The sequence below is a fragment of the Colias philodice genome, chromosome 17 (assembly GCF_061535455.1).
Source record: "Colias philodice isolate Cphi_HAF_F1 chromosome 17, ilColPhil1 Martin Lab GWU primary, whole genome shotgun sequence".
In the NCBI taxonomy this organism is placed as follows: domain Eukaryota; kingdom Metazoa; phylum Arthropoda; class Insecta; order Lepidoptera; family Pieridae; genus Colias; species Colias philodice.
The window spans coordinates 2,758,488-2,786,150 of record NC_143102.1 but is presented as its reverse complement, the minus strand read 5'-3'; the positions used below and the strand labels follow the sequence as shown (position 1 = coordinate 2,786,150).

The 27,663-nt window shown below is 34.4% G+C and overlaps 1 protein-coding gene and 1 long non-coding RNA gene across 2 annotated transcripts in view; one reads left to right on the top strand and one right to left on the bottom strand.

Moving 5' to 3' along the window:
* The first annotated feature begins 1,218 nt into the window (after positions 1–1,218).
* On the top strand, positions 1,219–25,681 carry LOC149480894 (ATPase family AAA domain-containing protein 2-like). The gene is made up of 28 exons (XM_089705791.1): positions 1,219–1,545; positions 1,990–2,068; positions 2,505–2,589; positions 3,719–3,846; positions 4,216–4,388; positions 4,726–4,821; positions 5,242–5,417; positions 5,769–5,845; positions 6,257–6,376; positions 7,339–7,419; positions 7,919–8,012; positions 8,299–8,392; positions 8,710–8,988; positions 9,753–9,889; positions 10,296–10,507; positions 11,085–11,191; positions 11,455–11,627; positions 12,312–12,480; positions 12,746–12,925; positions 14,570–14,726; positions 15,155–15,321; positions 15,695–15,843; positions 16,854–16,871; positions 17,703–17,887; positions 18,474–18,625; positions 19,003–19,157; positions 19,465–19,538; positions 19,800–25,681. Exons 1-28 carry the CDS (start codon positions 1,453–1,455, stop codon positions 20,012–20,014), a joined length of 3,825 nt encoding a protein of 1,274 aa, XP_089561917.1. The 5' UTR covers positions 1,219–1,452; the 3' UTR covers positions 20,015–25,681.
* The window catches only part of LOC149480885 (uncharacterized), a 462,413-nt gene continuing 459,955 nt past the window's right edge, over positions 25,206–27,663 (bottom strand). The window contains exon 2 of the long non-coding RNA XR_016316923.1: positions 25,206–25,292. This is a non-coding gene — a long non-coding RNA (uncharacterized LOC149480885). The remainder of the gene's footprint in view (positions 25,293–27,663) is intronic.

The window sequence follows — 27,663 nt, the reverse complement described above, 5'->3', positions numbered from 1 at the left end:
ATCATATCATAACAAAATTAAAGTATTCGTATACTTATATGAATGCCCACTTGGGTAGATCTATTTTATTTGAAGGTTCAGTGTAACCTTCGTGTATTATTTAGAAATTGTTTTGTCACATGTTTTGTTATATTTGACGTTAGCGGCTTTTGACACGATTGCTCCGTTATTCATTTTGATTTACCTATTATTAGCCTATAATATTGCTATTATTTTATTGAGTATCGAATATTATGGCAAATTATCATATTATCGTAATTTTATTAAAAAAAAAATATTTACAAAATATAATGTGTCTACTGTCTTTTGTTCATATTCTTACCCCAGCAAAATACATAACACTAATTCAATAAATAACGTTTTGCCTTTTTAAAATCCTATCCTATCTTATCCTACTAGTCCTACTATAATCCTACTTCCTATCCTACTAATCTAGTATTATTAATGCGAAAGTTTGTGAGGATGTGTATGTGTGTGTTTGTTACTCTTTCACGCAAATACTACTGAACCGATTACAATAAAATTTAGCAGACATATAAAGGGTAACTTGGGTTAACACTTAGGATAGGTTTTATCCCAAAATTCCCACGGGTTCGGGAACTATGCGGTATTTCTGTGAAAACGCAGGCGAAGCCGCGGGCGGAAAGCTAGTGTCACATATTTATGCTTTTTGTGAGGAATCAATTATATTTTACAATACAGAAATATAAGATTGTGTCAGATATTATTGCCGCCTAGGTGACGTCACATATTTATGCATCGAGAGGTTGTCACAATTATTTGCTGTAACATTTTCGTCACATAATTTTGAGGCCACTTTATTATGCTGCCTACTAATGTCAGATATTTTTGCTGTATACGGGCCGTACGGGCAGACAGATATTATTGAACCCGTTCTTATGACAGATATTATTGCTAATCTGCAAATGGTAATATATTTATGCTTCTGACTGTACGTAATAAAAATATTTAAAATTAAATTATCTCAATTTTAATAGAAGTTATCCGATTAAAAAAAAAAAAGTTATCCGATTCTGTCGAAAAGTGTCAAAATTGCGGGAATTTTTGACAGTTGTCAATAAAAACAATGCTAGCCTGATTCGTTGCGATCTCGTCGTCGATCAATGAGTTAGATAGTTAGTCACTCGTAATTAGAATTTGTAACAGAAATCCTATATAAATTGAGGTAAGCGATGTTGTGATACTTATTCAAACATTGTAATATATTTTTGACTTTTCATTGTGAACACAGATTCTAGTTACTCTTTGAACATGGCGCTGCCTAACGACATGTGCGGAAGATAACGTGCAATCTTTGTCGTGTTAGTCTCTATTCAGTGATTGATTATAACTTGTTGTAATTGTATAGAGCTCTTGTACACATTATTGAGATCTAGGTAAAAGTCAAGTGTCACTGTATAGTGATATTTCGTGCAAAAATCGCGTTTTGCAATGGTGAAAACCAGACGTAGTAACGGAGAGAATGGGGACGTTGACGATGGAAATTACTCACCGAATGAAGCTGGGAGTGTTTCTGATGAAAAGGTGATGAATACCCAGCGATGCAAGGATCTTAATGCATGGGATTTGCATCTTTGCTTGTTACGAAATGCCTTTTTTATGACTACTTCCTGTCCTTATTTCCTTCTATAGGTACTTTTGTTATGCACGACGTTGCATGAGCTTTGTCGTTTCCAATGCAAGATAAAACAGGTTTTGTCTTATATGAAGTTTTGCTTCATTGTTAGTATTTGATTCTATAGGTGTTTAATACAATTGTATGACTTGCTATTTGCTGTCAGATGTTTTACATAACTTAAATGTTGTTGACTGTTGCAGCATGAAGTAAAAATAGTTTTCCTCAACCTTAGCACCCTTCAGTATATTATATTGCTGCTACTTCCATTTTGATGTAGTGTTATGCATTCATTTTATTTTACAATAGTTATATTTTAAGAATAGTGTATATTAACATTATAACAATTACAGGCCTCCAATTGGTCTCAAAGAGAATTGAGAAGTAGCCAGTTTAAAGTTAAAAGAAAAATACAGCGCTGGCCAACAAGATGTAAGTTAAAATACTCAAATGTTTCTTAATACTTCTATGATAAAAAGCATCAATTTGAGAGAACTTTTGTTATATATTCCATACTGGAACTACATGAACTTAGATTTAAAATGCAAAAGTAAGGATTTCCACTAGAAACCATATTCTATACCTTTGCACTACAATTGTGTTGCACTTGCTATTGCAAGATATAAACTAAAAAACTATTCATAGTGTATAATATATTCTTATTTATGATTTAAAATTTTTACCATCAGAACAATTAACATAATATTATCAATTAACATTAATGGTCAAAGACTAGTAAAGAATACAGCATTGATGGGTTGTATGTCTGTACTCTATGAACAATACACAATGCAATGTTTTCTGCTTCATAAGACTATTTAGAGCTTTTATTGTTGTCACTGTTATACTTTTCAATTTTTATTTATAGACAATCGGAGCAGACTACGATCTATTAAGATGCCTCGCATCATGTTTCCGGAAAGTGATACAGAACCTGAAAAATATTCAAGAAGGTATGAAGATTTAATTGTTTTATTTTATTATTAACTAGCGACCCGCCCCGGCTTCGCACGGGTGCAATGCTGATACAAAATACACTACAGAAAAACTGTGAAAGTTGTACATATATAAAATTAAAAACATAGCGGCCCGCTCGACTCGCCCGATAGCCGGGCGGCCGGCCGGTATCGCCGCAAACGCTACGTCCCGCAATTTTTAAATCTGTAATATCTTCGAAAATATTCACTTAAATCATACGGTGTAAAGGGCCATATAGATCTATATTAAATGAACAATGTATTCAAGGTATTTAATTGGTTAAGGATTAATGCTGTATTGGTTAAAATCGCATCGAAAATTAGCCATTATTTGTCGTAAAAAGTAAATGACAAAAAAAAGTTATTGTGGGTTATCCATAAGAGATAGACATATACCATGGCAGACTTTTCTGTAGACCTTTTCAATGTGTATAATACTTTGTACATTATTTTGATAAAACTCGTAGGGTTCAGCCTGCGTTTGCAATGTAAGCGGAAAATATGTAAAAAATTACGACATCACATTAGAAACCTCAAAAATAACAGTACTTCTCCACTATTTAATGGATGTTATTATACATATAAACCTTCCTCTTGAATCACTCTATCTATTAAAAAAAACCGCATCAAAATCCGTTGTGTAGTTTCAAAGATTTAAGCGTACAAAGGGACATAGGGACATAGGGACATAGGGACAGGGAAAGCGACTTTGTTTTATACTATGTAGTGATAAAGATTTTCAATATTAAACTGATTAGTTGGGTGTATTTGGATCAATTTACAAAATTCATGTATAAAATTTTTGTGAATTGATTGAAATAATTATAGGTGAATATAGTGTATTTCCTCTTCGTGTTTTTACTGGTTTAATTGTTTGCCCAAATTATTATATTTAAGCTATTGCATAGCTTCTATCGCGGGCCTTGAGCGCGGGGACCGAATCCAGAAATTGCGTAACGAAAAACCTCACGCTCCCCACTCTGACGGACACGGAGGTGTGGCTTGAAGGCATAGCATGCAATAGCTTAACCGCGGCAGTCCGCGAGTGCCACACGTCTTTTTTATAAAATTTATTACATATTTTATTTTATATTGTTGTTTATAGATCCCGTCAAGTGAGAGTATTTTTTGCGGACGACAATGATTCAACAAATAGGAGCATGACAATTCGTAGGAGCCGTGGTCCAAGGAAGAATTATATGGAAGATAGTGAAGATAAACCAATACAACAGAGTAAGTTATCTACATTATCTATTTTTTTTATAATTTATGAATTAACAATACCTTTGTGAACAAAATGGTCTTTTTTTGCAATTTACTTGTTCCTCTTTGAAACAATATTTTCCATTAACAAAACTTTACAATTTATGAGATCCTCTTTAGGGACTAAAACATAATATTTATCTGATTATGATTTCATGTCTATTAATATTGAAATATTAAAAAAGTATATTGTTGAGTAAAGTTGTTATCAACCACAAAATTCCCAGGCTTGTCACCATCAACAATTAATTTAAAGGCACTAACAGAACAATTCAACTGATTAAAGCATGTTTTCTGTTACATTTCAATAGCCAATTTATCCAATAAAAGATATTACAGATGTAAGGCGCAGTTGCCGCAAGCGTAAGCTACTGCATCACAACTTCAACGAAAGCTGGATTACTAATGAGTTGAAAGTCAAAGGGTACCCAGATCTGTATGGATTCCAAGGTTCAAGCTCGTCGGATGAATTCACTTCGGGAGATGAAGCTAGGGTTAATAATAAGAAGATTGTAAGTATGGCTTTTTTTATCTACTATATAAAAATAAGTCGGGTTTTCCTTCCTGACGCTATAACTCCAGAACGCACGAACCGATTTCCACGGTTTAGCATTCGTTGGAAAGGTCTCAGGCTCCGTGAGGTTTATAGCAAAAAAAAGGTGTCTCTGGTGGCGAAACGGATTTCGCCGAGTTTGCTAGTTTGAAATAAAAAAACATGTTTTTGGGCCTGATTAAGTGTCAAAAAAAGGATGGAAACTCTAAAGACTTCTCTTATAACCTGCCTTATTTCAATGGAGATTTCTTTTTTAATCATCACATTCTTAAAGGTTTATTTAATAAAATTTACAGCAACAGTCAGCCAGAAACAGCCTACCACAGAATACAGATGAAGATACACAATTATCTAGGCAGAGAAGAACTTCTGCTAGATTTAAAATTATTAAGGTATGCCATTTCTTATTATTAACAATATGTTACGCTCAAGCACTAAAATCACTCATTCAGAAAAAAAAAAATTCCTCACTGTAACGAAATATTGCTCACAGTCAACAATCATGAATATTATTTCCTACTAGCTGTGCCCCGCGCTTTTACCCGCAGTTCTCCGCTCCTTGGTTGGTCTTAGCGTGATGATATATAGCCTATAGCCTTCCTCGATAAATGGGCTATCTAACACCAAATTTTTTTTCAAATCGGACCAGTAGTTCCTGATTTTAGCGCGTTCAAATAAGCAAACTCTTCAGCTTTATAATATTGTAAAAGATTAGCGTACTTCCGAAAAATCCACCTGATGTCGATTTGCACCTGATTTCTTTCAAGAATTAACATCAAGGTCCTTCTAAAAGCTAAGCACTATATTAACAGGATGCATCAGAGTCAGATTCAGACAACGAAAACAACGAGACAGTGATTGAAAAGAAGCCAGCAGAAGTGCCAAAGACACAAGATGAGAAAATGGATACCAGCGAGCCACAAGTCAAGGATGAGGAAGCTAAAGATGACAAGGAACAGGAAAATGAAAATAATGAAGATAGCGAAAGGTAGATAGTGCTATATTTATTTTTATTTATTTATAACACTTTACTATGCTAGTTAATAATACAAATTACTTACTAAAACTTATAGCTAAACTAGCACAGAGGGCGGCCTTATCACTAAAGAGTGATCTCTATATTTAATGCTAGGATACAATTTCAGAAAATAACAATAGATAAGTCAATTTACTATGGGCGAAACAGAAATGTGATATTTTTATCAAGTTATTATGGGAAAAAAGGGCATGTTTCAAATGGATGTTAAACGCAAACTTTGCGTAATTTAAGTACCTATACTTTTTGAAAGTTATGGACTAATGTGTGATAGGATTGAAATAGATTATTTTTGTGTTCAAGCAATCAGAGACCGGTTCGAAGTACTCGTGGTAGAGGCAGAAGACGACAGAAAAAAGAAGATAGCCACCAGGAGTCAGGTGAGATCATCGAAATTTTTTTTAAGTTATAAAAATGGGTGTTATTTAATCGATTAGCAAAGTATTCGTATATTTGTGAGCAGATATATGTAATTGGTAAGCAAAAATTGATAGTTGGACAGCAACTTGTGTTCAGCAAATATTCAATCATAATTTATATCATTACACCTAGAGATTAGCTTGAAGACTTCAAGTAGTCCTTCAGCACATCTAACGCGGGAGTTTCTTCCATTGAAATTTCCTTTGGCCACGTGTACCACGCCGCTAGTAAGAGCTAGTGAAATTATGCGATAAAATGCGTCAATAACGATTATCAATTATTCATTTTTAAGCCGGATACATAAAAAAATTATTTAATACTTGTGTAATATTTATTAACAATTATCTGAATTAAATATATTTTATCCACAGCATCCGAATCATCATTATCAGAATGCAGCGAGATAACACTACGGCCTCGTCGTTCGAACCGCACGCGCGCCGCAAAACCGGCCTTCGTGCAGATCGCACCACGACAGACGCGCGGACGAGGTGCTCTATCTATGGAGATATTTTTTAAGTGTAGTGCTTAGGTGTTGGTGAAAGTGTATTTTTAAAGTGTTCACCAGGCGTGAAAATTTTGAGAATTTTTTCCGTATTTTTGAAGTGAAAACTTCTATAGCGGCGTTGGGTATAAAATCTTAAACTCGCGTCAGGATACGTGACCTGATCGAAAAAGCGTAAGACGGATGGATATCAAACATGCTCTAAGTTAATAATCAAGTTTTCACTTCTGCCGGCACTCCTGGAGTGCAACCCGTCTTTTTTTTAATTGTGTTTTATCGAGTGTAGTGAGATAATGGTCCGGCAGCGTCGCTCGAACCGTAAGCGCGCCGCCAAGCCGGCTTTCGTGCAGATCGCACCACGACAGACGCGCGGCCGAGATTTACATCGAGATTTTTGACGTGACAACGTCTTATAATTCGATAGAGCCGGCTGCAAGCACGAAAAAACATGACTCATGCGGCGTTACCTCGCTCTGAGGCGTTCCATGCAAGGCTTGAAGTGCAAGCGAAAGCGCAGAACGAGCGACAAAGAAGCACAATCGGACGTTGTCACGTTCAACTATCGTCAGTAAACCGACTTTACAGACAACTAATTATTTTAGTTTTAGTTTAGTCACACAGAGATATTTTAGTTTTTTCTGTAGTGGTATAGGTTTCTGTATGGATAGGTCATAGTGTTGGTGAAAGTGTAATTTTGAAAGTGTCCGGCAGAAACTTGGGCATGTTTTGTGGACTTTCCATTGGATTTTTTTGTGACTTAAACATCTATAGCCTTAACATCTCAGTATATATTTTTTTAATCTAGGTGAAAATCAGGTGGTTAAAATCATTAAATCAAAATGGGATCCATAGTCATCAAATCAAAATAAGTTTTTTATACTTACGCGTTTTTTTAGACAGAAGAACATAGACATAATTTTATATTTACGTGATTTATATTGATTTCAGGTAACACATTTACGATTAGGAAGAAACCATATAGTTTAAGAGAACGAAAACCAAAATTATTACGTAGGAAAACGATTCGATGTAAGTAGTACACCTAGTTATCTAAAATTGGTATGTAACACATATAGAAGTTTTGGCTGCGATCTTTCTTTTATCTTTTAGTATTATTTGGTTAAAACATAAAAAAAAACCTATTCATTGGTTCATTTTTCTGTATTTATTTGACGATATTTCCATCACTTTTCATCACATCTCAGAATAAATTGAACGTCATACATCCCTTCTTCCATATTTTCCATTTCAAATTCATATTTAATAGTTGCAATTACACCTAACATTAGTAGAATTGCAAAGTAGTGAGGACGTATGTGTTGTGCGTATCATAATCAATTGTTTTCAATAGTAATATGCAATGAAATTTAAATTATGTTCGTATAGAAATTCATGGATTTTACCCACTGCTTGGGAGCGAAATATTATATTACGATTTAATATTTCGTATAGTCATTGATATAAAGAAAGACAAAGTATTTTTGGAGGTTTTTTTCGAATATAAGTTATATGAGTATACAAATTTCAGCTCAATCTCCATCAAGTGGAAGCAGTAGCAGTAGTACGAGTTCGGATACCGAAGAAGATCTCAATGTTTCCATGAAGAATAAGACTAAGGGCAGGTAAGAATCATTTATTATATATTACGATGCTAATTTTTTTTACAAAAAACTAGAAAAAAATGACAAGATATTTTTGATGTGTATAACGTAAAATAAAAGTGTAATAACATGATTATAAACAGAATGAATTTTACATGTGATTTTGTTTTATTTTTACAATTATTGAGTGTGTTTCAATCTTTAATTGTTTGCTGTTGTGTTTCAGGAGAATAAAAGATATTTATTTTTTGAATTGAAAATCGCATGTAAAATTCAATCGGTTCTTTAAAATGTATTATAATTTTAGACAAAAGTCGAGATCAACTGACGATAAGAAGACTGACAGAGCACTGCGCGATATACAACCAATAGAAGTAGATGGCAGTGTGCGATTTTCATCGGTAATATTTGCAAATATTTCTGATATTTTTAACAACATCAAAGTATCAAATTATGATATAAATGTATGAGTACTGGATATTAGTCGAGACAAAGACATTAATGTTTATAAGAAAAAGCATTGCGTCTTCAAAATTGCAAAGTGTAAACTACAAAAAAGCCACATTATAAAACTACTTAGAGCTATATAGATTCGTGATATTATGTTTTACACAATAATGTTGTTATTACACAAATAGAAAAGAATGTTTTTTGCAACTATAGGTTAAGCTTGATCATTTATGTCTTCTTAAACTACAATATAATCGTGAACTTTCAGGTGGGAGGTCTAGAAGAGCACATAAAATGTCTCCGAGAAATGGTTTTATTTCCCCTCATGTATCCAGAACTCTTTCAAAAGTTCAAAACTCGACCAGCGAAGGGAGTTTTGTTCCACGGACCTCCGGGAACTGGGAAGACGTTATTGGCCAGAGCTTTGGCTAACGAATGCAGTTTGGTTGGGGGGAGAAAAGTGGCCTTCTTTATGAGAAAGGGGGCGGACTGCTTGAAGAAATGGGTTGGGGAAAGTGAAAGGCACTTGAAGCTGCTTTTTCAACAGGTATTTTTTTGATATATCAGAAGAATTAAATCAATTTGATATGAATTACATGTCAAGAATTTGCAATCTTGAATAAAATTTTGAATTTGAATACATATTAAGTTTTTATCAACTACGTAAAAGTTAATTATCTATATTATGCTATAGAGTAATTAAACCTATATGGACATACGGCATTCAACTATGGGGTAGTGCCAGTAATTCATCTATCTCGCTACTGCAACGACAGCAAAATACTATACTGCGAACTCTCAGCAATGCCCCCTGGTTTACTACTAATGCTGAAATTCAAAGCCACACTAACATATGCTCTATAAAAGATGAAATTAACACGCATACAAAATCTTATGTTGCCAGACTAGAGAAACATCCTAACAAACTAGCAAGCCAACTGATAAAAAGGTCCTACCACAAACGTCTTAAAAGAAAAGATGTAATCTAGCTTTATTACTTGAAGAGAAGTTGTCCTCACTGGAGGGCTCGCTCTACATGCCAAAATTTGCCTGACAACACATCCGCTTATAGCGAAAACCGCTGATTGCAGATGAAACAAAAGAGAAAAAAAAAAAAAAAAAAAAAAAAAAAATATTATGCTATTGTTAAAATGTTATAAATTCAAACGGTATACAGTTTAAGAAAACAGGACTGAAATTTCTGAAAAATGATTATATTCGTTTAACTTGTGCTTTTTCATAAGTTCATAATAACAATTTTAGTTTAAATCATACCCCAAACATTATTACAAAATTTCCCCCAATCCACAGGCGAACAAAATGAAGCCGTCCATAATATTCTTCGACGAGATAGATGCGCTCGCGCCGGTGCGGAGCGTGCGGCAGGAGCAAGTGCATACTAGTGTGGTCGGCACGCTCTTGGCCGAAATGGATGGCGTTTGTGAGAGGTGAATGTTTTATAATCGTTTGAATGTTAAATCGATATAATTTAATAAATAATCTGGAATTAGAGTGCAAAAAATGAATGAAATTCGTTACAACATTTAAATCCCAGGATTTGTTAAATACACAAATGTGGGGATACAAATTTATGACATGCTTGTAATTGTAGCTTTAATATTGCAATAACACTACATAATTACATATACATTTAATATATTATGTTTAAAGTGTCTGTCAGTCTAAATGGAAGGTTGCATACTGCATAGCAGTCTTAGGGGTGGCTTTTCTATGCTATCACAAGTACATATTCTTATTCCATGTAAGATATTTTTCGTTTGTTTAAGTGCTCAAAAAAATTTCAACAAAATAAAATAATTAAAATTAAATCCTAACACAATCAATGTATTACAGGGGCGAAGTGGTAGTAATAGGAGCCACGAACCGTCTAGACGCAGTGGACCCCGCTCTTCGTAGAGCCGGCAGGTTCGATAGAGAACTGCACTTCCCTCCACCGAACGCGGCTGCAAGACGAGATATACTGGATATATACACTAAGGACTGGACTCCACGGCCGAGCGAAGATACGTTGAACTATATAGCTGATGTTAGCAGTGGTTATGGCGGTGAGTCGTAAAGTTATAGGTATGTTAGTTAAGTCTAGTTATCAAAAATTGCTGCTGCGAGACAAGATATATTAGACATATACACTAAGGATTGGACTCCACGACCTAGCGAAGAAGATACAAACTATAAAGCTGATGTTAGCAGTGGTATGGCGGTGAGTCGTAATGTTTTAAGTAAAATTTACTGAATGCTGCTGCTAGACGAGATATATTGAACATAATATATACTAAGGACTGGACTCCACAACCTAGCAAAGATACGCTGAACTATATAGCTGATGTTAGCAGTGGTTATGGTGGTGAGTGTAAAAAGTTGAAAAAAAAATACCTAATATTTAGTTTTCTAAAGAAAACTAAAACAGACTAAAGTCTGTGCTTATTTCTGCGGTGTATCGTTGCTATTTTCTAGTTGTATATACCGTCGAAACTCGGTAGAAAGAAACAGATTTAGTGATTTAAATTATTTCATTATGATAGGTTATGTCTCGGGTCATCAAATAAAAAAAACGAGTAATGCCCCATTTCTCAACATTTTTTTTGAACAACTAGTTTTATAAATTGACCATTTTCGTTTCAGGATCGGACTTGAAGGCGTTATGTTCAGAGGCCGTACTTAAAGCGTTGAGAAGAGTTTATCCGCAAGTCTATGAGAGTGAACACGCCCTTATGATCGACCCGAGAAATGTAAGTAAATTTTAAATTTTAAAATAGTGTTACTTCGTTTATTGTGTTTAAAAAAGGCCTTATTTATATTTAATGTTATTATTTGTGAATCTATTCAATCATGTACGCCTTGTGTATCTCTTTAAAAATATAAATATTACGTTAATCACAGTTAGTTGTATCATTATGCAGTATAATTGAATAGTAGTGAAAAGGGACACAAAAACTTGAAGTGAGAATGTTTATTTAATTAATTATTTAACTTTCACAATACTATTTCGCAGGTGGAAGTAACCCAGACGGATTTGGAAACAGCGATGGCAGGTCTAGTAGCGGCGGGTGCCCGCGCTGCGCCGGCGGCCGCGCAACGGTTGCCGCACTTCTGCCGGCCGCTGCTCGCCGCGCAGGTGCGCGCGGTTGCCGCGTCGCTGCCGGCCACGCTGCTCAGCGCCACCAGGTACTTTTTTAAGCTATTGCATAGCTTCTATCGCGGGCCTTGAGCGCGGAGACCGAATCCAGAAATTGCGTAACGAAAAACCTCACGCTCCCCACTCCGACGGGCGCGGAGGTGTATCTTGAAGGCATAGCATGCAATAGCTTTACTGCGGCAGTCCCCGAGTGCCACACGTCTTTTTTTACTGTCGATAGGGAAGCGCTTCACCACAATCTCGCCTGATGTTAAGCTGAGATGTGGTCTAAGATGGAACGCGCTTCCCTAGAAGATACCTGTTCACTCTACGCTTGAAGAACCCCATATTGTACTCAGCGGGAAACGTGTGAGCGACGTTGCCGACCGGCTAGATGGTATATGGGTGCGGTGTTGCCGGCTTGCTGCGTTAGCGTCTACGTTATTAGCAATTCGACTAGCTATCCACTCCGCTTACAGCTGTCCAGTAACTGCATGGCCGCTTGTTGCCGAGTCACTGTTGTACTCACTCTTTACGTTTTGCACGAAATTGATATATCAATAAATAGTCAGTAGAATTTTAAGCAGATTTCAATTTTGATAATAAATTTCTCAATGCGAAATTTAGCCAGGTAAATAGTATCCTCATTAAATGTGTTTTAATTCAGACACATGAAAAACTTCTGTGTGATTAACTAAGGCCTAATTAAACTATTTATTTTGATATTTTTCCAGCATAAAAGAAACAGCGTCGCCCCCAGTGCTATTGATCACGGGTGAGTGCGCAGACACACACTTGGCCCCGGCGTTACTCGCGGAGCTCGAGAACTTCACGGTGAAGGAACTTAGCATGGCCACGTTGCATTCAGCCCTCGCTTTCACGCAGGAGCAGGCGCTTATATCGGTAAGCAACTTAAACTTTTCTTATTTGCCAGTATTTGAATGTTAGGAAACTAAAAATTAACTTAAGAAATTATTGGGCACTTGGAAAAAATATATTTTTTAATTACTCTTATTTTTAAGAAATACATTCTCAAAAACGAAATTGAGAGGTCATTCATTTTTATAATCAAAATCAATTAAAAAATAAATATTTATCGGTATTTTAATGTAGCATGCAATAAAATGAATATTAAAATTAACATTATATCATGTAATTTATTCCACAGTTGTTCTCCGAGTGCCGTCGGGCAGACCGCGGGTGCGTTCTATACTTACGTGGTGTGACCGCTGTATGGGAGGCTCTACGTGGGCCTGGAACTGCTCTACTGATGCAGTTGTGGAAAGCTAGAGCAGCCGGCCCACGCACTTTGCTACTAGCCACTGCCCCGTGTGAAGTGCCCGATGAGGTCAGTGTACTCTATATAGAGCACGTATCTAGAGTGTAGTATGGGAAGCTCTACGTGGTCCCGGCTCTGCTCTATTAATGCAGTTGTGGAAAGCTAGAGCAGCCGGCCCACGCACTTTGCTACTAGCCACTGCCCCGTGTGAAGTGCCCGATGAGGTCAGTGTACTCTATATAGAGCACGTATGTAGAGTGTTATATGGGGAAGCTCTACGTGGTCCCGGAGCTGCTCTATTTAATGCAGTTGTGGAAAGCTAGAGCAGCCGGCCCACGCACTTTGCTACTAGCCACTGCCCCGTGTGAAGTGCCCGATGAGGTCAGTGTACTCTATATAGAGCACGTATGTAGAGTGTTATATGGGGAAGCTCTACGTGGTCCCGGAGCTGCTCTATTTAATGCAGTTGTGGAAAGCTAGAGCAGCCGGCCCACGCACTTTGCTACTAGCCACTGCCCCGTGTGAAGTGCCCGATGAGGTCAGTGTACTCTATATAGAGCACGTATGTAGAGTGTTATATGGGGAAGCTCTACGTGGTCCCGGAGCTGCTCTATTTAATGCAGTTGTGGAAAGCTAGAGCAGCCGGCCCACGCACTTTGCTACTAGCCACTGCCCCGTGTGAAGTGCCCGATGAGGTCAGTGTACTCTATATAGAGCACGTATGTAGAGTGTTATATGGGGAAGCTCTACGTGGTCCCGGAGCTGCTCTATTTAATGCAGTTGTGGAAAGCTAGAGCAGCCGGCCCACGCACTTTGCTACTAGCCACTGCCCCGTGTGAAGTGCCCGATGAGGTCAGTGTACTCTATATAGAGCACGTATGTAGAGTGTTATATGGGGAAGCTCTACGTGGTCCCGGAGCTGCTCTATTTAATGCAGTTGTGGAAAGCTAGAGCAGCCGGCCCACGCACTTTGCTACTAGCCACTGCCCCGTGTGAAGTGCCCGATGAGGTCAGTGTACTCTATATAGAGCACGTATGTAGAGTGTTATATGGGGAAGCTCTACGTGGTCCCGGAGCTGCTCTATTTAATGCAGTTGTGGAAAGCTAGAGCAGCCGGCCCACGCACTTTGCTACTAGCCACTGCCCCGTGTGAAGTGCCCGATGAGGTCAGTGTACTCTATATAGAGCACTTATGTAGAGTATCGTAATGGATGCTAACGTGGGCCCGGTGCAGCGTGGAAACATTTTATTATCCCTAAAGAAAAATAGATTAAAATATGTTCTACAAATTGAAACACTACACATCTTACTGCAAAGAAACATTTATTTATTAAAGAAAAAGAATCCAAATTGTAATAAAAAATTGGTTGTCTGTAAAGTCGGTTTACTGACGATAGTTGAACGTGACAACGTCCGATTGTGCTTCTTTGTCGCTCGTTCCGCGCACTCGCTTGCACTTCAAGCCTTACATGAAACGCCTCAGAGCGAGGTAACGCCGCATGAGTCATGTTTTTTCGTGCGTGCAGCCGGCTTTATCGAATTATAAGACGTTGTCACGTCAAAAACAGATTGTATTAACATTTTGCAAAATTGTACCGACCATTTATTTCGTTACCTGCTAAAAACAAACTTGCTATTTATTCTTCCAATCATTATATTGTTATCTGTTTAACATTATTATGTATATTTTCTACATCGTAACATTTATTACAGCTCCGCGAAATATTCCCCGACTACAAAGACTGTATATACCGAGTAAGAGAGCCAAATGCCACAGAAGTGATCAACTTCCTAAAGCCAATTTTAACGGAAGCGCCCCTCGAACCTCCTATCATTGAGAATAATGAACCACCGCCTCCGTTACCTAGAGGTGAGTGCAAAATATTCTGATATGTGACCTTTATAAAATAGAAGATAATCTATGGAATGTTTGCGCTTAAGAACCACATGACAATTCTTTGGTATCATTATTATGATCTATTATGAAAAATTTAAATGTTGAATTGGCATGATTTTAAAAAGAGCAACTTCAAAGTTTATTTCTGGCACTTCTCTGTAGAAACTGCTTTCAGAACCGGCGATAAATTTTAAATTTTGTACTTTGACGTCAAGTTGGTTGTGTACATTTTTGAGTTTGAGATAATTTGAAGTTTATATGTCTATTAATAGTGATCTAGTGATCGACCATTTCCTCCGATTTATACGATACAAAAACTTAAAACTAAGGAATAATATAAATTTATAAGGAATAATGTAAAATTTGTGTGGGTAGTTGTAAAAAAATCTCTTTTTCAACAGCACCGCCCCCTCCCCCGCCAAGAGAGAGTGAAGAAGAGATAGCGCGACGGAAGCGGAAGGAAGACTACAAATTGCGCGAATTGAGGATATTCCTGCGGGACATTTGTAGGAAACTAGCGTCTAATAGACGGTTCTATAAGTTCACTAAGCCGGTGGATTTGGAGGAGGTGCGTATATTGTTTTTACTTAATTGGTATTTTATATATTTAGGTTAGTATTTGTTATATATTAAAGCCTAAAATTAAAAAAAAAAAACTGTGATGATAATCATAAATAATACACTAAAACCCGACATATAAGTACATAAATTGAGTACCAAACTATATAAATAGAATTTATTTTGCAACAATAAACTTCTTTACAACGTTTTGATCAATTTTTTTGCAAAAATTCGTGCATATACATTCCAATCATATATGTATATTTTTTCTCCAAAACATTCTCAAAATCTGGTAATTTATATTCTTGGTGATATTTTTTTCTCCAAAACATTCTCAAAATCATTCTTGGCAATTACAACTACTCCTTTACTAATTTCAGGTAACAGACTATCTAGAAATCATAAAACAACCAATGGATCTCGAGACAATGATGACAAAAGTGGATATGCATAAATATAACTGCGCCAAAGAGTTCCTAGACGACATAGATCTGATATGCGCAAACGCATTGGAGTACAACCCAGATAGGTGAGACAAACATACAAACAAATTTTTCTTTCTATATGTGTCTATATGTTCTCTGTTGCTGGATTGTTAAATAAGGCTTCACTATTCTTAATGCTATGTTTTCGTTCTTCTCAATGTTTTAACATTTTACTAAAATGTAACTCTGCAGCAATGGATGTTTCTTATTTCTTTATCCATGTGAATAAAATGTCTTTTGTAATAAAAAAAAACAGAATACCCAGTTAATTATTGATTGGGACCCTCATTGTTGATTGGGACATCTTCATAATAAATTATAACAAGTATAACAAACAGTTAAGACGAGGCTCCCTAACATAATTTCTGGCACTGAGAGACGTCCGGTTACGGTACTAGACGCTAACACAGCCGTAATAAAGTTGAATATCGCGTGCGCTCTTTGATCGCGTTCGAGCTCGAAAAGTCTCAATTATTATTTCGTTTATAACTAAAGTAATAATTGATCTAGAGAAAAAATATCTTGGGATTCGATAGTAAACTCTATTTTCTTACTGTTAACATTCATTTTAGACATAAAGTCCAAGTAAATCTTTAAAAAAATGTAATAATCCTTAAAAAAAGGCATAATTTTTGAATAAAAAATGAATCGAGCGAAAATGTTACAATTACGTAACTGTCTTGTACATCGAAAGAAAACGACCCAATAAATCATATACTAAAGTTCCATTTTGATTGTATGTGTGACTGTTTCAGAATATTAATGCAAATTCACATAAAATTTAGGGAGCCTCCCCTCAAACCCATGACGTAATAATTGGTCCTTCGAGAAAGTAATTCCAAATACCAGTTTACGATAAATCTATCACAATAACTTATAACAAACAGTTCAAGTCAAATCTATGACTTAATATAATTGGTCCTTCGAGTCGGAAAATAACAAATTTCTATACACAATTTGTTCACATGGATTGTACATTTTGTGTTAACTTCACAGCACAATCACCGCATCTATTAACATTGTTTTCTTTCATTTTTTCCGGTGCCGTTCAAAGGGCTAGAGGGGTGTGTAGGTATGGACAATGCTTATATCGTATGATATGTTAATATTGTAATATATACATTATTATTATGTAACTTCCTCTAACCTTTTGTACTGTAGAGTTTGCATGTTTCAGAAGAATTGAGGGTATATACATTTTTCGATATCGTTATAGATGTATTTTTTTCCCATTTGTAGTGTAAAATAATTCACCGCTTTTAACACACTTACTGTAACTAAATAAAATAATTATTTGGATTTCGAGTCATATTAATTAAGTGTAATTTAAGACCGTAGTATGCATGATAACAATGAAAATGATTTATTATTTAGTAAATATCATTTAGAATTTTGCTAAAAAATGGTATAATGTTAGTTGGAGGACTCAGGACTAGATTAATTATCTGCATTAGTACGGTACTAAAAATAGGCCATTGATGTAAAGGATTATTAAATCGTGCATAGTACATATTATAATAGTACGTAGTAGGATATAGAATATGGTAAACTTGTACATAAGGCATCTTATTTTTGTTCTCTAATAAAATCTTATTTGCCAATGTTTTTATGGTCATCATAGATGTAAAAGTTGCTCAGTGCTCTTTCAGGCAGCTTGATGGAAACGATTGATTTTCGGACTAGTATCATTAACTTCTATTAGAATTTCATAATGTTCCTTCAATTCTATCTTTTAGAAGTAATATTTTAAATGTACATATAAGCTATACTTTTCAGTACTTACCTAGCTAAACTGCCGAAGCTAGCATATTCAGATAGTAGACAATAATTACAAGGCTAAATAAATACATATTTCTTCAATATAATTAATTCCTTCACGTAAAGTTACTATTTCCCACGCCAGGACGTCATCAGACAAGCAGATACGTCACGAGGCGTGTTCCCTCCGGGACCATGCGTATGCGCTGATCGACGTTGAAATGGACAGTGATTTCGAGTTGGAATGTCAACAAATAGCAAGAAAACGGGTGGAAGAAGGCAATGCTGATAATGATCTACCTGATTTTATATATACGGCTTCGAACTTACGTAAGTTGGAAATTGGAAGCAAATATGTAGAAATTAGAGGGGGAATGTACGAAAAACTTGCTTTAGACCCAATAGGGTTTAGGAGCGTGGTTGTTAGTTTTTGTCTATGGTGGTGAAAGTGACTTTGAGCTCGAGTGCCAGCAAATAACAAGGAGGAGGGCGGAAGAGGGCGCTGCTGATAATGACTTGCCTGATTTTATATATACGGCTTCGAATTTACGTGAGTTATTGCAATAGTGTGTGAGTGTGTGTGTGTTAGGGAGTGCGTGCTTGCGCGGGTGTTTGCGTATGTGTTGATGCGTGCGTGTGTGTTTGTGTGCGTGGGTTTATGTGTTGTTATTGTTATTATTATATGTACTTTTAAACATTTCCCAAACATGTTATATATGTTTTTTTATTACTGGTATTGTACAATAAAGTGTAAAAATAAATAAATAAATAAAATAAATGTTACTAGCATAAGAAAAACAAAGTTTTGGCTATCGGTATCGACTTGTTAAATTTTGAGTAAGAATTTGTAATTCTTATTCTGCATACTATGTCATACATTCTCCTTTTTATGCTTATAGTGTTTCTAAATTTCCAGCGGAAGGCTTTGACTCGTCACAAAATGACAGCAAGTCAATACGAACACCGCAAAATGGCGAAAAGAGCGATCACAGCGCTAAGCGGAAGCGGCGGCGGATTAACGCGTGGTCTAAAGGACTGGTGGTCAAACGGCAGAGGACATCACAGAGGGTGAGTTTAAAATAAAGTTTTGACTCACAAAAATGATTTTGATGATCTATCTCTTAGAATAAGGGCTGATTTTTCAATGCTTGGATAAAACTTATCCGCCGAATAAAATATTACACGATAAATGTCACGTAAACTGTCAAATACGGGCAATTAGAATACGTTTTTTAAAATGGTAGTTAAATACATTATTCGACGAATAAGTTTTAACTTTTAACCAAGGATTGAAAAATTGGCCCTAAATTGAATAATGTGTTATCATATTGTTTTTTCTCCTGACTGATATTGTTTTTTTTCCTTCATGACTGCTGTACTAAGGAATAGGGGTTTTTTTGAAATATTTTATGTCTGTACTTGACCCTTTTTCACCATTATTGCAGAGTGTAAAGGACAGCAGTGCGATAACGGACGAGGAGTGCAAGGAGAACAAGCCGATCACATCGACCCCGCTGCCCAACGGCGACGCGTCGTCCGACGACGACGTGCCGCTGCGTCGACCGACCGACGAACTGCAGCACTGCAACCGTCTGCACAGGTAACGGTGACAATCTCTACTTAATATAATAAAGAGGAAAGGTTTGTATGTATGTATGGTTTTCACGCATAAACTACTGGACCGATTTTGATGAAATTTGGCACAGATAATCTTTAGACCCTGAGAAAGAACATAGGCTACCTTTTATTGCGAAATATGTACCACGGGCGAAGCCGGGGCGGACCGCTAGTCTTAATATATACACGCAATCTTAATATAACCATACATACATAATTACATAATTACAAACCTTTCCTCGTTATACGCGGTTAAATTAACTCCACCAACTTTATGTTTATTTTTGCAGTCCTGCCAAATCATCGGAAAAGATAACAAAAACGTCGCCAAAGAAAAGGAATTCCGGCCACGAAACGTCAGTAGGTATGTATCGAATCATGCTCCTATCTAGAGAGATGAATTTTTGAACCATTCACCTAAAAAACTTGCCACCAAGACAATTTTCTGCTCATTTTTCACTCGTATTCGAAACGTTATTTTTGAAAATGATCAAAATGTTGCTTTCAACTTTTGCATCAACCACAAAAAAAAAACTTGCTATCAAGACTATTTTTTGTTCATTTTTTAATCTTATTAAAAAAACGTTATTTTTGAAAATTTTCAAAATGTCCTCTTTCCTTACAGAAGCAGAGAAAGTGCAAATAAACAAGACTGAATTAGATAACATTCTGTACAAGAACGCGAAGGCCCTCCGCGCGATAGGCCTCGAGGCGCTCATAGATCTGTACTCGCAACTCAACGACGCCATACAAGCGTATAGCAATAAGTGGGATAGAACCAAACTGCCGCAGGATTTGCATCAGATAGTGAATAGATATGTACAGCTGGCGAAGAAGTGAAAAAAATGCGATTTTTTGGAGGGAAAAAGTGATAAATTTTTTTTTTTGATTGTTTCTATGGTATCTCATTGATTTTTTCGTTTTATGTATGGGAAATGACTTTTACGAATTAAAACTGAAACTGTCTAAATATGTATACCTAATTTGCAGCAACAAAAAAAATGACAGAAAATGTTATGTTAGTTACCTAGTAAGGATGAAATTTAACTAATAGTTCTGTCACTTTCTCACTTTTATTCCATCATGCTAGTGTGTAAGAGACAGACAGGCTGATTGATTAAATTAACTTTTTCAAACATAAAGCACTCAATATATGAAATTATATTGGCGAAAATGTATGTTTTATTATATGAGAAATGTTGATAAAGTATTATGATGGTGATTGAGGTCGGAAAGTTGTGAAAAATCACTGTGATGGATGTAACAGTGATTTTTCACAGTCTGATATTTGAATGTCGTTTTAAATTATTCGAATATAGAATATATGGATAGTACAAAGTATGGATAACTCAGAAAATAGAAGAATGGTGAAATGTATAGGTTTTAACTTTTAAGGTTATTTTTAATTTTGTAATGTTTTTGTTCAAAAATGTTAAGTAGAAGCGTGAAACTTGAATAAAGTACTGTATATGCATGCTAGTGATATTCTACATCAGTTCAGAAATTAGCAAAAAGTTTATTTTTACGGCCTTACTAATAATAAGTTAAACAATGGATAAATTTCTACCATTTTCTACCATAGCTTGGTCCTGCTCTTGCTCACATGAAACGTCAATCATAAAAACAAGACAGGTTATTGCAATAACTAATTCATTGCAAAGCGAATGGGTAACATTTTATTAGTAAGACCGTTAATAAATAAAATTAGAATATAAATTTTCAGTAAAATGAAATATTTGTTACTTTATTATAAAAAAAGAAAGAAAGATCGATACGCTAATTCACTTTCACATTACCCACATTTGTTTAGATTCCTTTAAAACTTTTTTTTTTTTCCCGCCTTCTGTCAAAATGTCATTCAATACAATAGTTTAGAAATATATATTCCTGTTGGTTGTTATGTAGATGAGCACGATTCCAAAGCCGTCCAAAGCATTCAAAATGTGTAATTTGATAATAATAAAAATATATTAAAAACTTCGACGCTCTGACAGAAGGCCATTTCATATATTTTTTATTTTTGTCTCATTAGTATGATAATAATTACATAATTAAAAAAAATTCGTTCTTAGTAAAAACGTAATACTATCTCTATATTTATTTTTATCTAATTATTATTATTAAGCCATGTACACATCACTTAATTTAAAATAAAATATTAGGCTAATGTTAAAAAATAATTATAATTTCGCACTGGTAACTTAGTACTTGAGTTTAAGACCTCAATGAAAGTAAGTTTTAGTCTATTTACCCCTATAATTTAAAAACGTTTTCATAATGCACATAATCTGGTTAAATATCTGTTTTTATCCTATTTCCTACTTGGATTAACACATAGGATAGGTTTTATCCCGTAAATCCCACGGGAACATTGAGAACACAACAACACATTTTCAAATTTATGTTAAAATTATTGACGAGTCTTATGAAAACATACATTGCGTAATATTATAAATAACAAAATTGTAAGGTCGTATTCTAAAAGCTTTCTTTCTATTATACTGGCAACTTTTTAAATATGTATTGACTTAAATTTTAATTTTTTAACATCGATTGAATTTAGAATGACGAATTTGGTTTATTTATTTGGCCAAAGTGCACCGTTGAAAGGTTTTGCTACAATAATAAACCGCACAATATACTTACTATAAAATATACAAATGAAATTTAAAATTTAGGCTCAGTTCTAACAACAAAACAGACTCCCAATATCGTCTTTAAAAATTTAAAATGCACCACATTGAAATAATATAAGGTCACTTTTCTGAAGAAATTGTATGTATGATTTACTTTTATTGTATTTGCGTAATTTCAAATTATCCCATTAATAATATACACAATTATCATTCTATTAAGATTAAGACTAATATAAAATTCGTCACTGCCTCGGAGACCTCAGGCTTTGGCCAATACTTTTATAATAAAAGCGAAAGCGTGTTTGTTGGTTTGTTGATTACGTAAAAACGTAGCACTAATTCGTCATATTTTTCGTTTAGGGATAGTTGATGTATCTATAAATGGTTGGTGGATCTAAATCTCTTAAAAGAAAAGACTCTTTAGGTGTCCTAGGTATAACACTATCTTTAAAGCGGAAGAGACCCTAGGTTAAACAAAACTTAAAATTACTGTTTGATAAATGATTCGATACTTATCTGTTAGGTAGTCCATCATTGAAACGGATAGGAATTTTCCTAATGGGAACATTCTAGACTCTAGATACAAGCAATTACATGGATTTGGTTTACCAATAAAATTATTATTTTTTCCTCACATAATTTTTGTTTGAATGTTAAAATAAATAAATAAAATGTGTAAAAAGATAAAACGTGTTAGAGTCCATTTATTGTTAGTTCAACGGATTTAATGTGTTGTGAGTTGATGTTTCATATAAGACTACTTAGTATGAGTGTGTTCAATGGCGAGAAATCTTGTGTACTTTTATTAGGACTATGGGAGTTATTTAAAAGTAACACTAGTTTAATGTATTTTAATGCAAACACGTAAGAGTAAGGGCAAGATTATTACGAAAAATAGAAAAAATGTAAAAATTACTTGAACCTTGCACGACTTTTAAAAGCTCCCTACTCAAAATTACGAGAGACATAAATGTCATACCACTGCCTTAAAGATTTTTAAATGCTACGGTTTCACTCAAATCAATTCAAACATGATGGTAAATAGAAACATATTTATATGATCTCTACGTACATTTTTTGACAAATTAAATATCCGAAATTCGTGCCATTTCTTGTCCTTATTATTACCGACTATTGTTTTGATAAAATCTTAAGAGCATTGTCGACACTAAAAATCGTTTTAAATACGTGAAAATTTGAGTAAACTTCAACTAGTTTTTTTTTATTTAATAATATTATTTCTACTTATTTAGTCGGTTAAAAAAAACTATGATGCTTCGAAATAAAAGCATGCTATGATACTGATTAATTATAATTTGATGTCATATCGTACATTTAGTAGCAAGATTTTAATTCGGAATGATTTTCTTATAAACTCGATTGTTCAAATAAACCCACTTCTCTTTATGGGATCCGGAACGCATATAATGCGTTACTGTAATTTATGCAATTGCAAATATAATTTCTACAAGTGGTCCTAATAAAGTCTCAGTTATTAGCTTTATAATCATCATTAATATCTATTAAATAACTTTTCTAACTGTAACAGAAAAGTTAATTAAATTAATCGATGTTTCTGTCCATGAAACTTAAGAATTATTAGAATTATGCACATTTTGTTAGGAGCTATAACCTTGTATTCGCGTATGATTATTCGCAAAATGAGTGCTTAAATATATTAACGTATTCTTAACATTATTTATTTAAAAATACTATCAATTAATCTATTCAAAGAGTCATAACAACTCTTCTCTATCGATCGAAATGTCGAGGTTGCGTTTGTAATGTTAAATTAATTATTATACTTATACGCTAGTACATTTTTATTAATAGTAAGGGTATTTTATAAATTGTTACTCATTGTGATATACATGGAATAAACTGGAAGTTACCTCGTTCTAAACAAGCAATGTATCAGGGAGATGAACAATAAGTTAATCCCGTTTAGTTGAACAAATTGATGTTTGGAATATACAATATGGTTCGTGTGTGCTTGTATACGTGGAGCCGTCTAGATTATACGCGGTTATACGCGGATGTATTCTGTAACGCACTTTATACGCGAATGTATTCTAGGAGTATGCATGTCGTTGGTCTCGGTCACTTATAGCTTATATTCTTTCCTTAATCCCTAGAGTGTGTTACACGTAGTTTTATTGAGTTGAGAGAGTTTTGTATTGAATAAGAAATATCAAAATTGTATTACTTAGAATTTAGATTCATTTTACTTAAGTTGTCAGTTTAACCTAGTTCTATTTCATTAATTGTTTATTTATTATGTTAGAACAATTTGGGTTGACTTAATAAAACAATGTTTCGCGATGCCCGCTTTGAACGCGAGAATTTAGTCCGATACAATATTATTGTAGCAAACATTGATCTTAATATTAAATTTTCAATAAATACAATGGATTGAGACGTAGGTATATTTTCGTGTGTCGGCATTGTCAGCGAGTATTTCTTATCCTGTTGGAAACTAATTAAAAAGGTCTCGTAACTCGTTAGCAAAGTATAGAAGGCCAATCACATGTTTGCCCGTAAAAAATTGGTTAAACAGATGCATCTGCAATATATTATACAGTCATTTAGTATAAGTAAAAAGTCAATTATTTGACTTTTGATTTGTATACGCAGAATATTCTATGGATATCAGACTACATAGGTACACATAATAGGTCCGCAAGAAGTCTAGATGCGGCTTTACGTATACACAAACTTTGATAATAACACAACTGCCACATAGTTTGTACGACGTACGAAATTCGATGACTGAACATAACCGTGACGATAAATTATATAAATAGAAAGTTCAATCATCGAATTAAAACGGTTTAAACGAATTTGTACATAATAATAGTGTAAAAAAAACAACACTTGCAGTGATTGCTCTATTAAAATTAGCTTATTGTGTTCGTAACACAATTTCCATAACATAAAACTAATGGAAAATCACAAATTAATTCTGTACTCGTAATTATTTTTCATTCGTAAATACCTATAGAAATTTCATTTTTCTATTGACTTTGTAATGAACTTTGTAGGGCCGTGTAATATGATTATTATTGTATTTTATTAGTCATTAACTGTATTAGTAACGGTGTAAAAAGTATTATTTTGTGTTTCTTTTAGTTTAATCAACGGCTTTACAAAGGAATATGATTTTGTTATTTTCTGCTGGTTGGATAGAGATTAAATAATAATTAGATATAGTGCTGTAGCACTGCCAAGTAGTTTTTGCCCAATATTGTGATGTTAGGGAAATTAGAATTTAACATAATATAGGCCAATAAAGTGAGCATGTAGGGTCAGCAAAAGATTGAAACATTTGGACTAAAGATTTTTGTTGGAACAATTTTATAGTCGTGTATAGTAATGTCCATAGATTGGACAAGTTCATTTTTGAAGTGAAAACTTCTTTAGCGGCGTTGAGCACTTTTTCTGTAATGGGTATAAAATCTTAAACTCGCGTCAGGACACGTGACCTGATCGAAAAAGTTCCAAAATATCAAACATGCTCAACGTTAATAATCAAGTTTTCACTTCTGTCGGCACTCCCGGAGTGCAACCCGTCTTTTTTTTCTTTATTAATTTCTTCTACTTTATAAATTCAAGAACATCAAAGTTACCGCTTTTCGTAAATTAGTACAGTTTTGTAGGTAAATAGATAATTGTTTCAAAATACCTGTTTAATAAATAGATATATCACTGCAAATGTTATAGATACTAATTACTAAAACAAAACTGCTTGCAATTGCTCAATAAATAATAATAATTGGTCGGAATTTTGTAAGCTGTATCCACCGTTAGTGTATAGTGTATTTATAAATTGTATTTAATTTAATAATAAAAGGGTACGAGTTCATGTGATAAACGATGTGGTTTTATTTTTCCTCTTTATCATATTTTCAGAAAATACTTAATTTATTTTATTACACTTTATTGTCCTACAAACATTAAATAAACAGAAACAATAAAAATAACAAAATGGTACCTGGAAGATGTATCACAATTGACGGCCTTATCACTAAACAGTGAACTCTACCAGGCAACCAAGGGGAGAAAGTTATATAATACTAGTGGTCCCCCCCGGCTTCGCCCGTGGTACCTACATGTTTAAACTATCCTATCTCTCAAGTTGGATCGAACTGCACATGGTGTGCGAATTTTATTATAATCGGTTAAGTGGTTTAGGAGTCCATTGAGGACAAACATTGTGACACGAGATTTATATATATTAAGATTTACAAACACCCTCATCAATTTCATGTTGAGTTTGGAAAATGCAGGAAAACTTACAATTCGTAAATTATTATAAAGTAGATACATACCTAACTACATATTTTTAATTTTATTCGTGCTATTTTTTTTTAGCAATATCTTTTTATAGATTGAAAAAATTAACAATATTATATAAGTAGCAGGGATCACGTACAATGTTCATTAAAGAAGTTTGTCCAGTAAATCCTGAGATTAGCGCGTTCAAACAAACGAACAACTTCTACAGCTTGATATTATGATTTTTAAATTATCAGTAGATATAGAAAGTGAGAAATAATATTCTCGTGTTAGTCGCCATACTTTTCGGAATAAGGGTAAGGCAATAGCAAGATTGCCGAGTCACTTAATTAATAATTATATTTAGCTACCAATATTGTAACTATTTCTATCTTTTTTTGTAATGTATATACGTGTAAAGGATAAACCCTAATACTACTGAAAAAATTGAGAAAATTCAATAGAATGGATCATACCTGACAACATACCTAGTGGTTTTTTTAGTCTTACTCAAAGGCTGTGTTAAGTTTAGTTTAGTTAAGTTTAGTTTAGTTAAGTTTAGTTTACGGCTCAATGTGTTAAGTTTAGTTAGGTACATTATTTTGTCTGATATTTATCTCCATTGAGAAAAAATAGCAAATATGAATTCTGATAATAACCAACGACGCAGTTTACAGAATGACCAACGACCATTCACTGTAAACTTTAGTATACATTCTTACTGATTACTCTTGTTTCTTTCTTATTAATATAATCTACAGTTAATTAAAAAGCATAGGCCGTTTTTCATATAAATTGTTTTCAAGTTATTGCGTGTCCGCCATCATCTGAAATTTTCATCACCTATTTCACTCTAATCATGTTTTTTTCATTGACAAAAATAGTCCAAAATTTTGGAGGTTTGACCAGTATGTTAATGGGTCTGATAGCCCATGTGAAACATTTTGATGTATTTATTAGTTTAACCGACAAGTAAGGTCAAAGGTGTAAATAAAATATCTAGAAGTGAAATTTGCTATTAGTCTGTTCCAAATTATATCCAATTTGGTTTAGTGGTTTAGGCGTGAAAGTATCAGAAACACAGATCAGAAACGATTACTTTTGCATTTGTAATAGATATTAAAATTCTTAGGCACAGTATACACTATTATAAATTCTTCAGCTATATTATGGTATATACTATATAATCACGTTTGATCAGCACCCATGGGCCATGTATGAATGTTCATAATAGATTCATCGGCAATTCGAATGAAATTCGATCTCATCTATACTAATTTTATAAAGCTGAAGAGTTTGTTTGTTTGAACGCGCTAATCTTGGGAACTACTGGTCCGATTTGAAAAATTCTTTCGGTGTTAGATAGTTCATTAATTGAGGAAGGCTATAGGGTATAGCGTAGGTATAGGTATATCATCATGCTACCACCAACAGGAGTGGAGCCACGGGGGTGAAACCGCGCGGAGCAGCTAGTGTAGATACCTATAGGTACATATCAGTTATATAATATGTAAGTGCTTTAATATGTACCCATCTTATATTTCTAAAGAAATCTCACTGAGATTAAGTAGGTAGGTA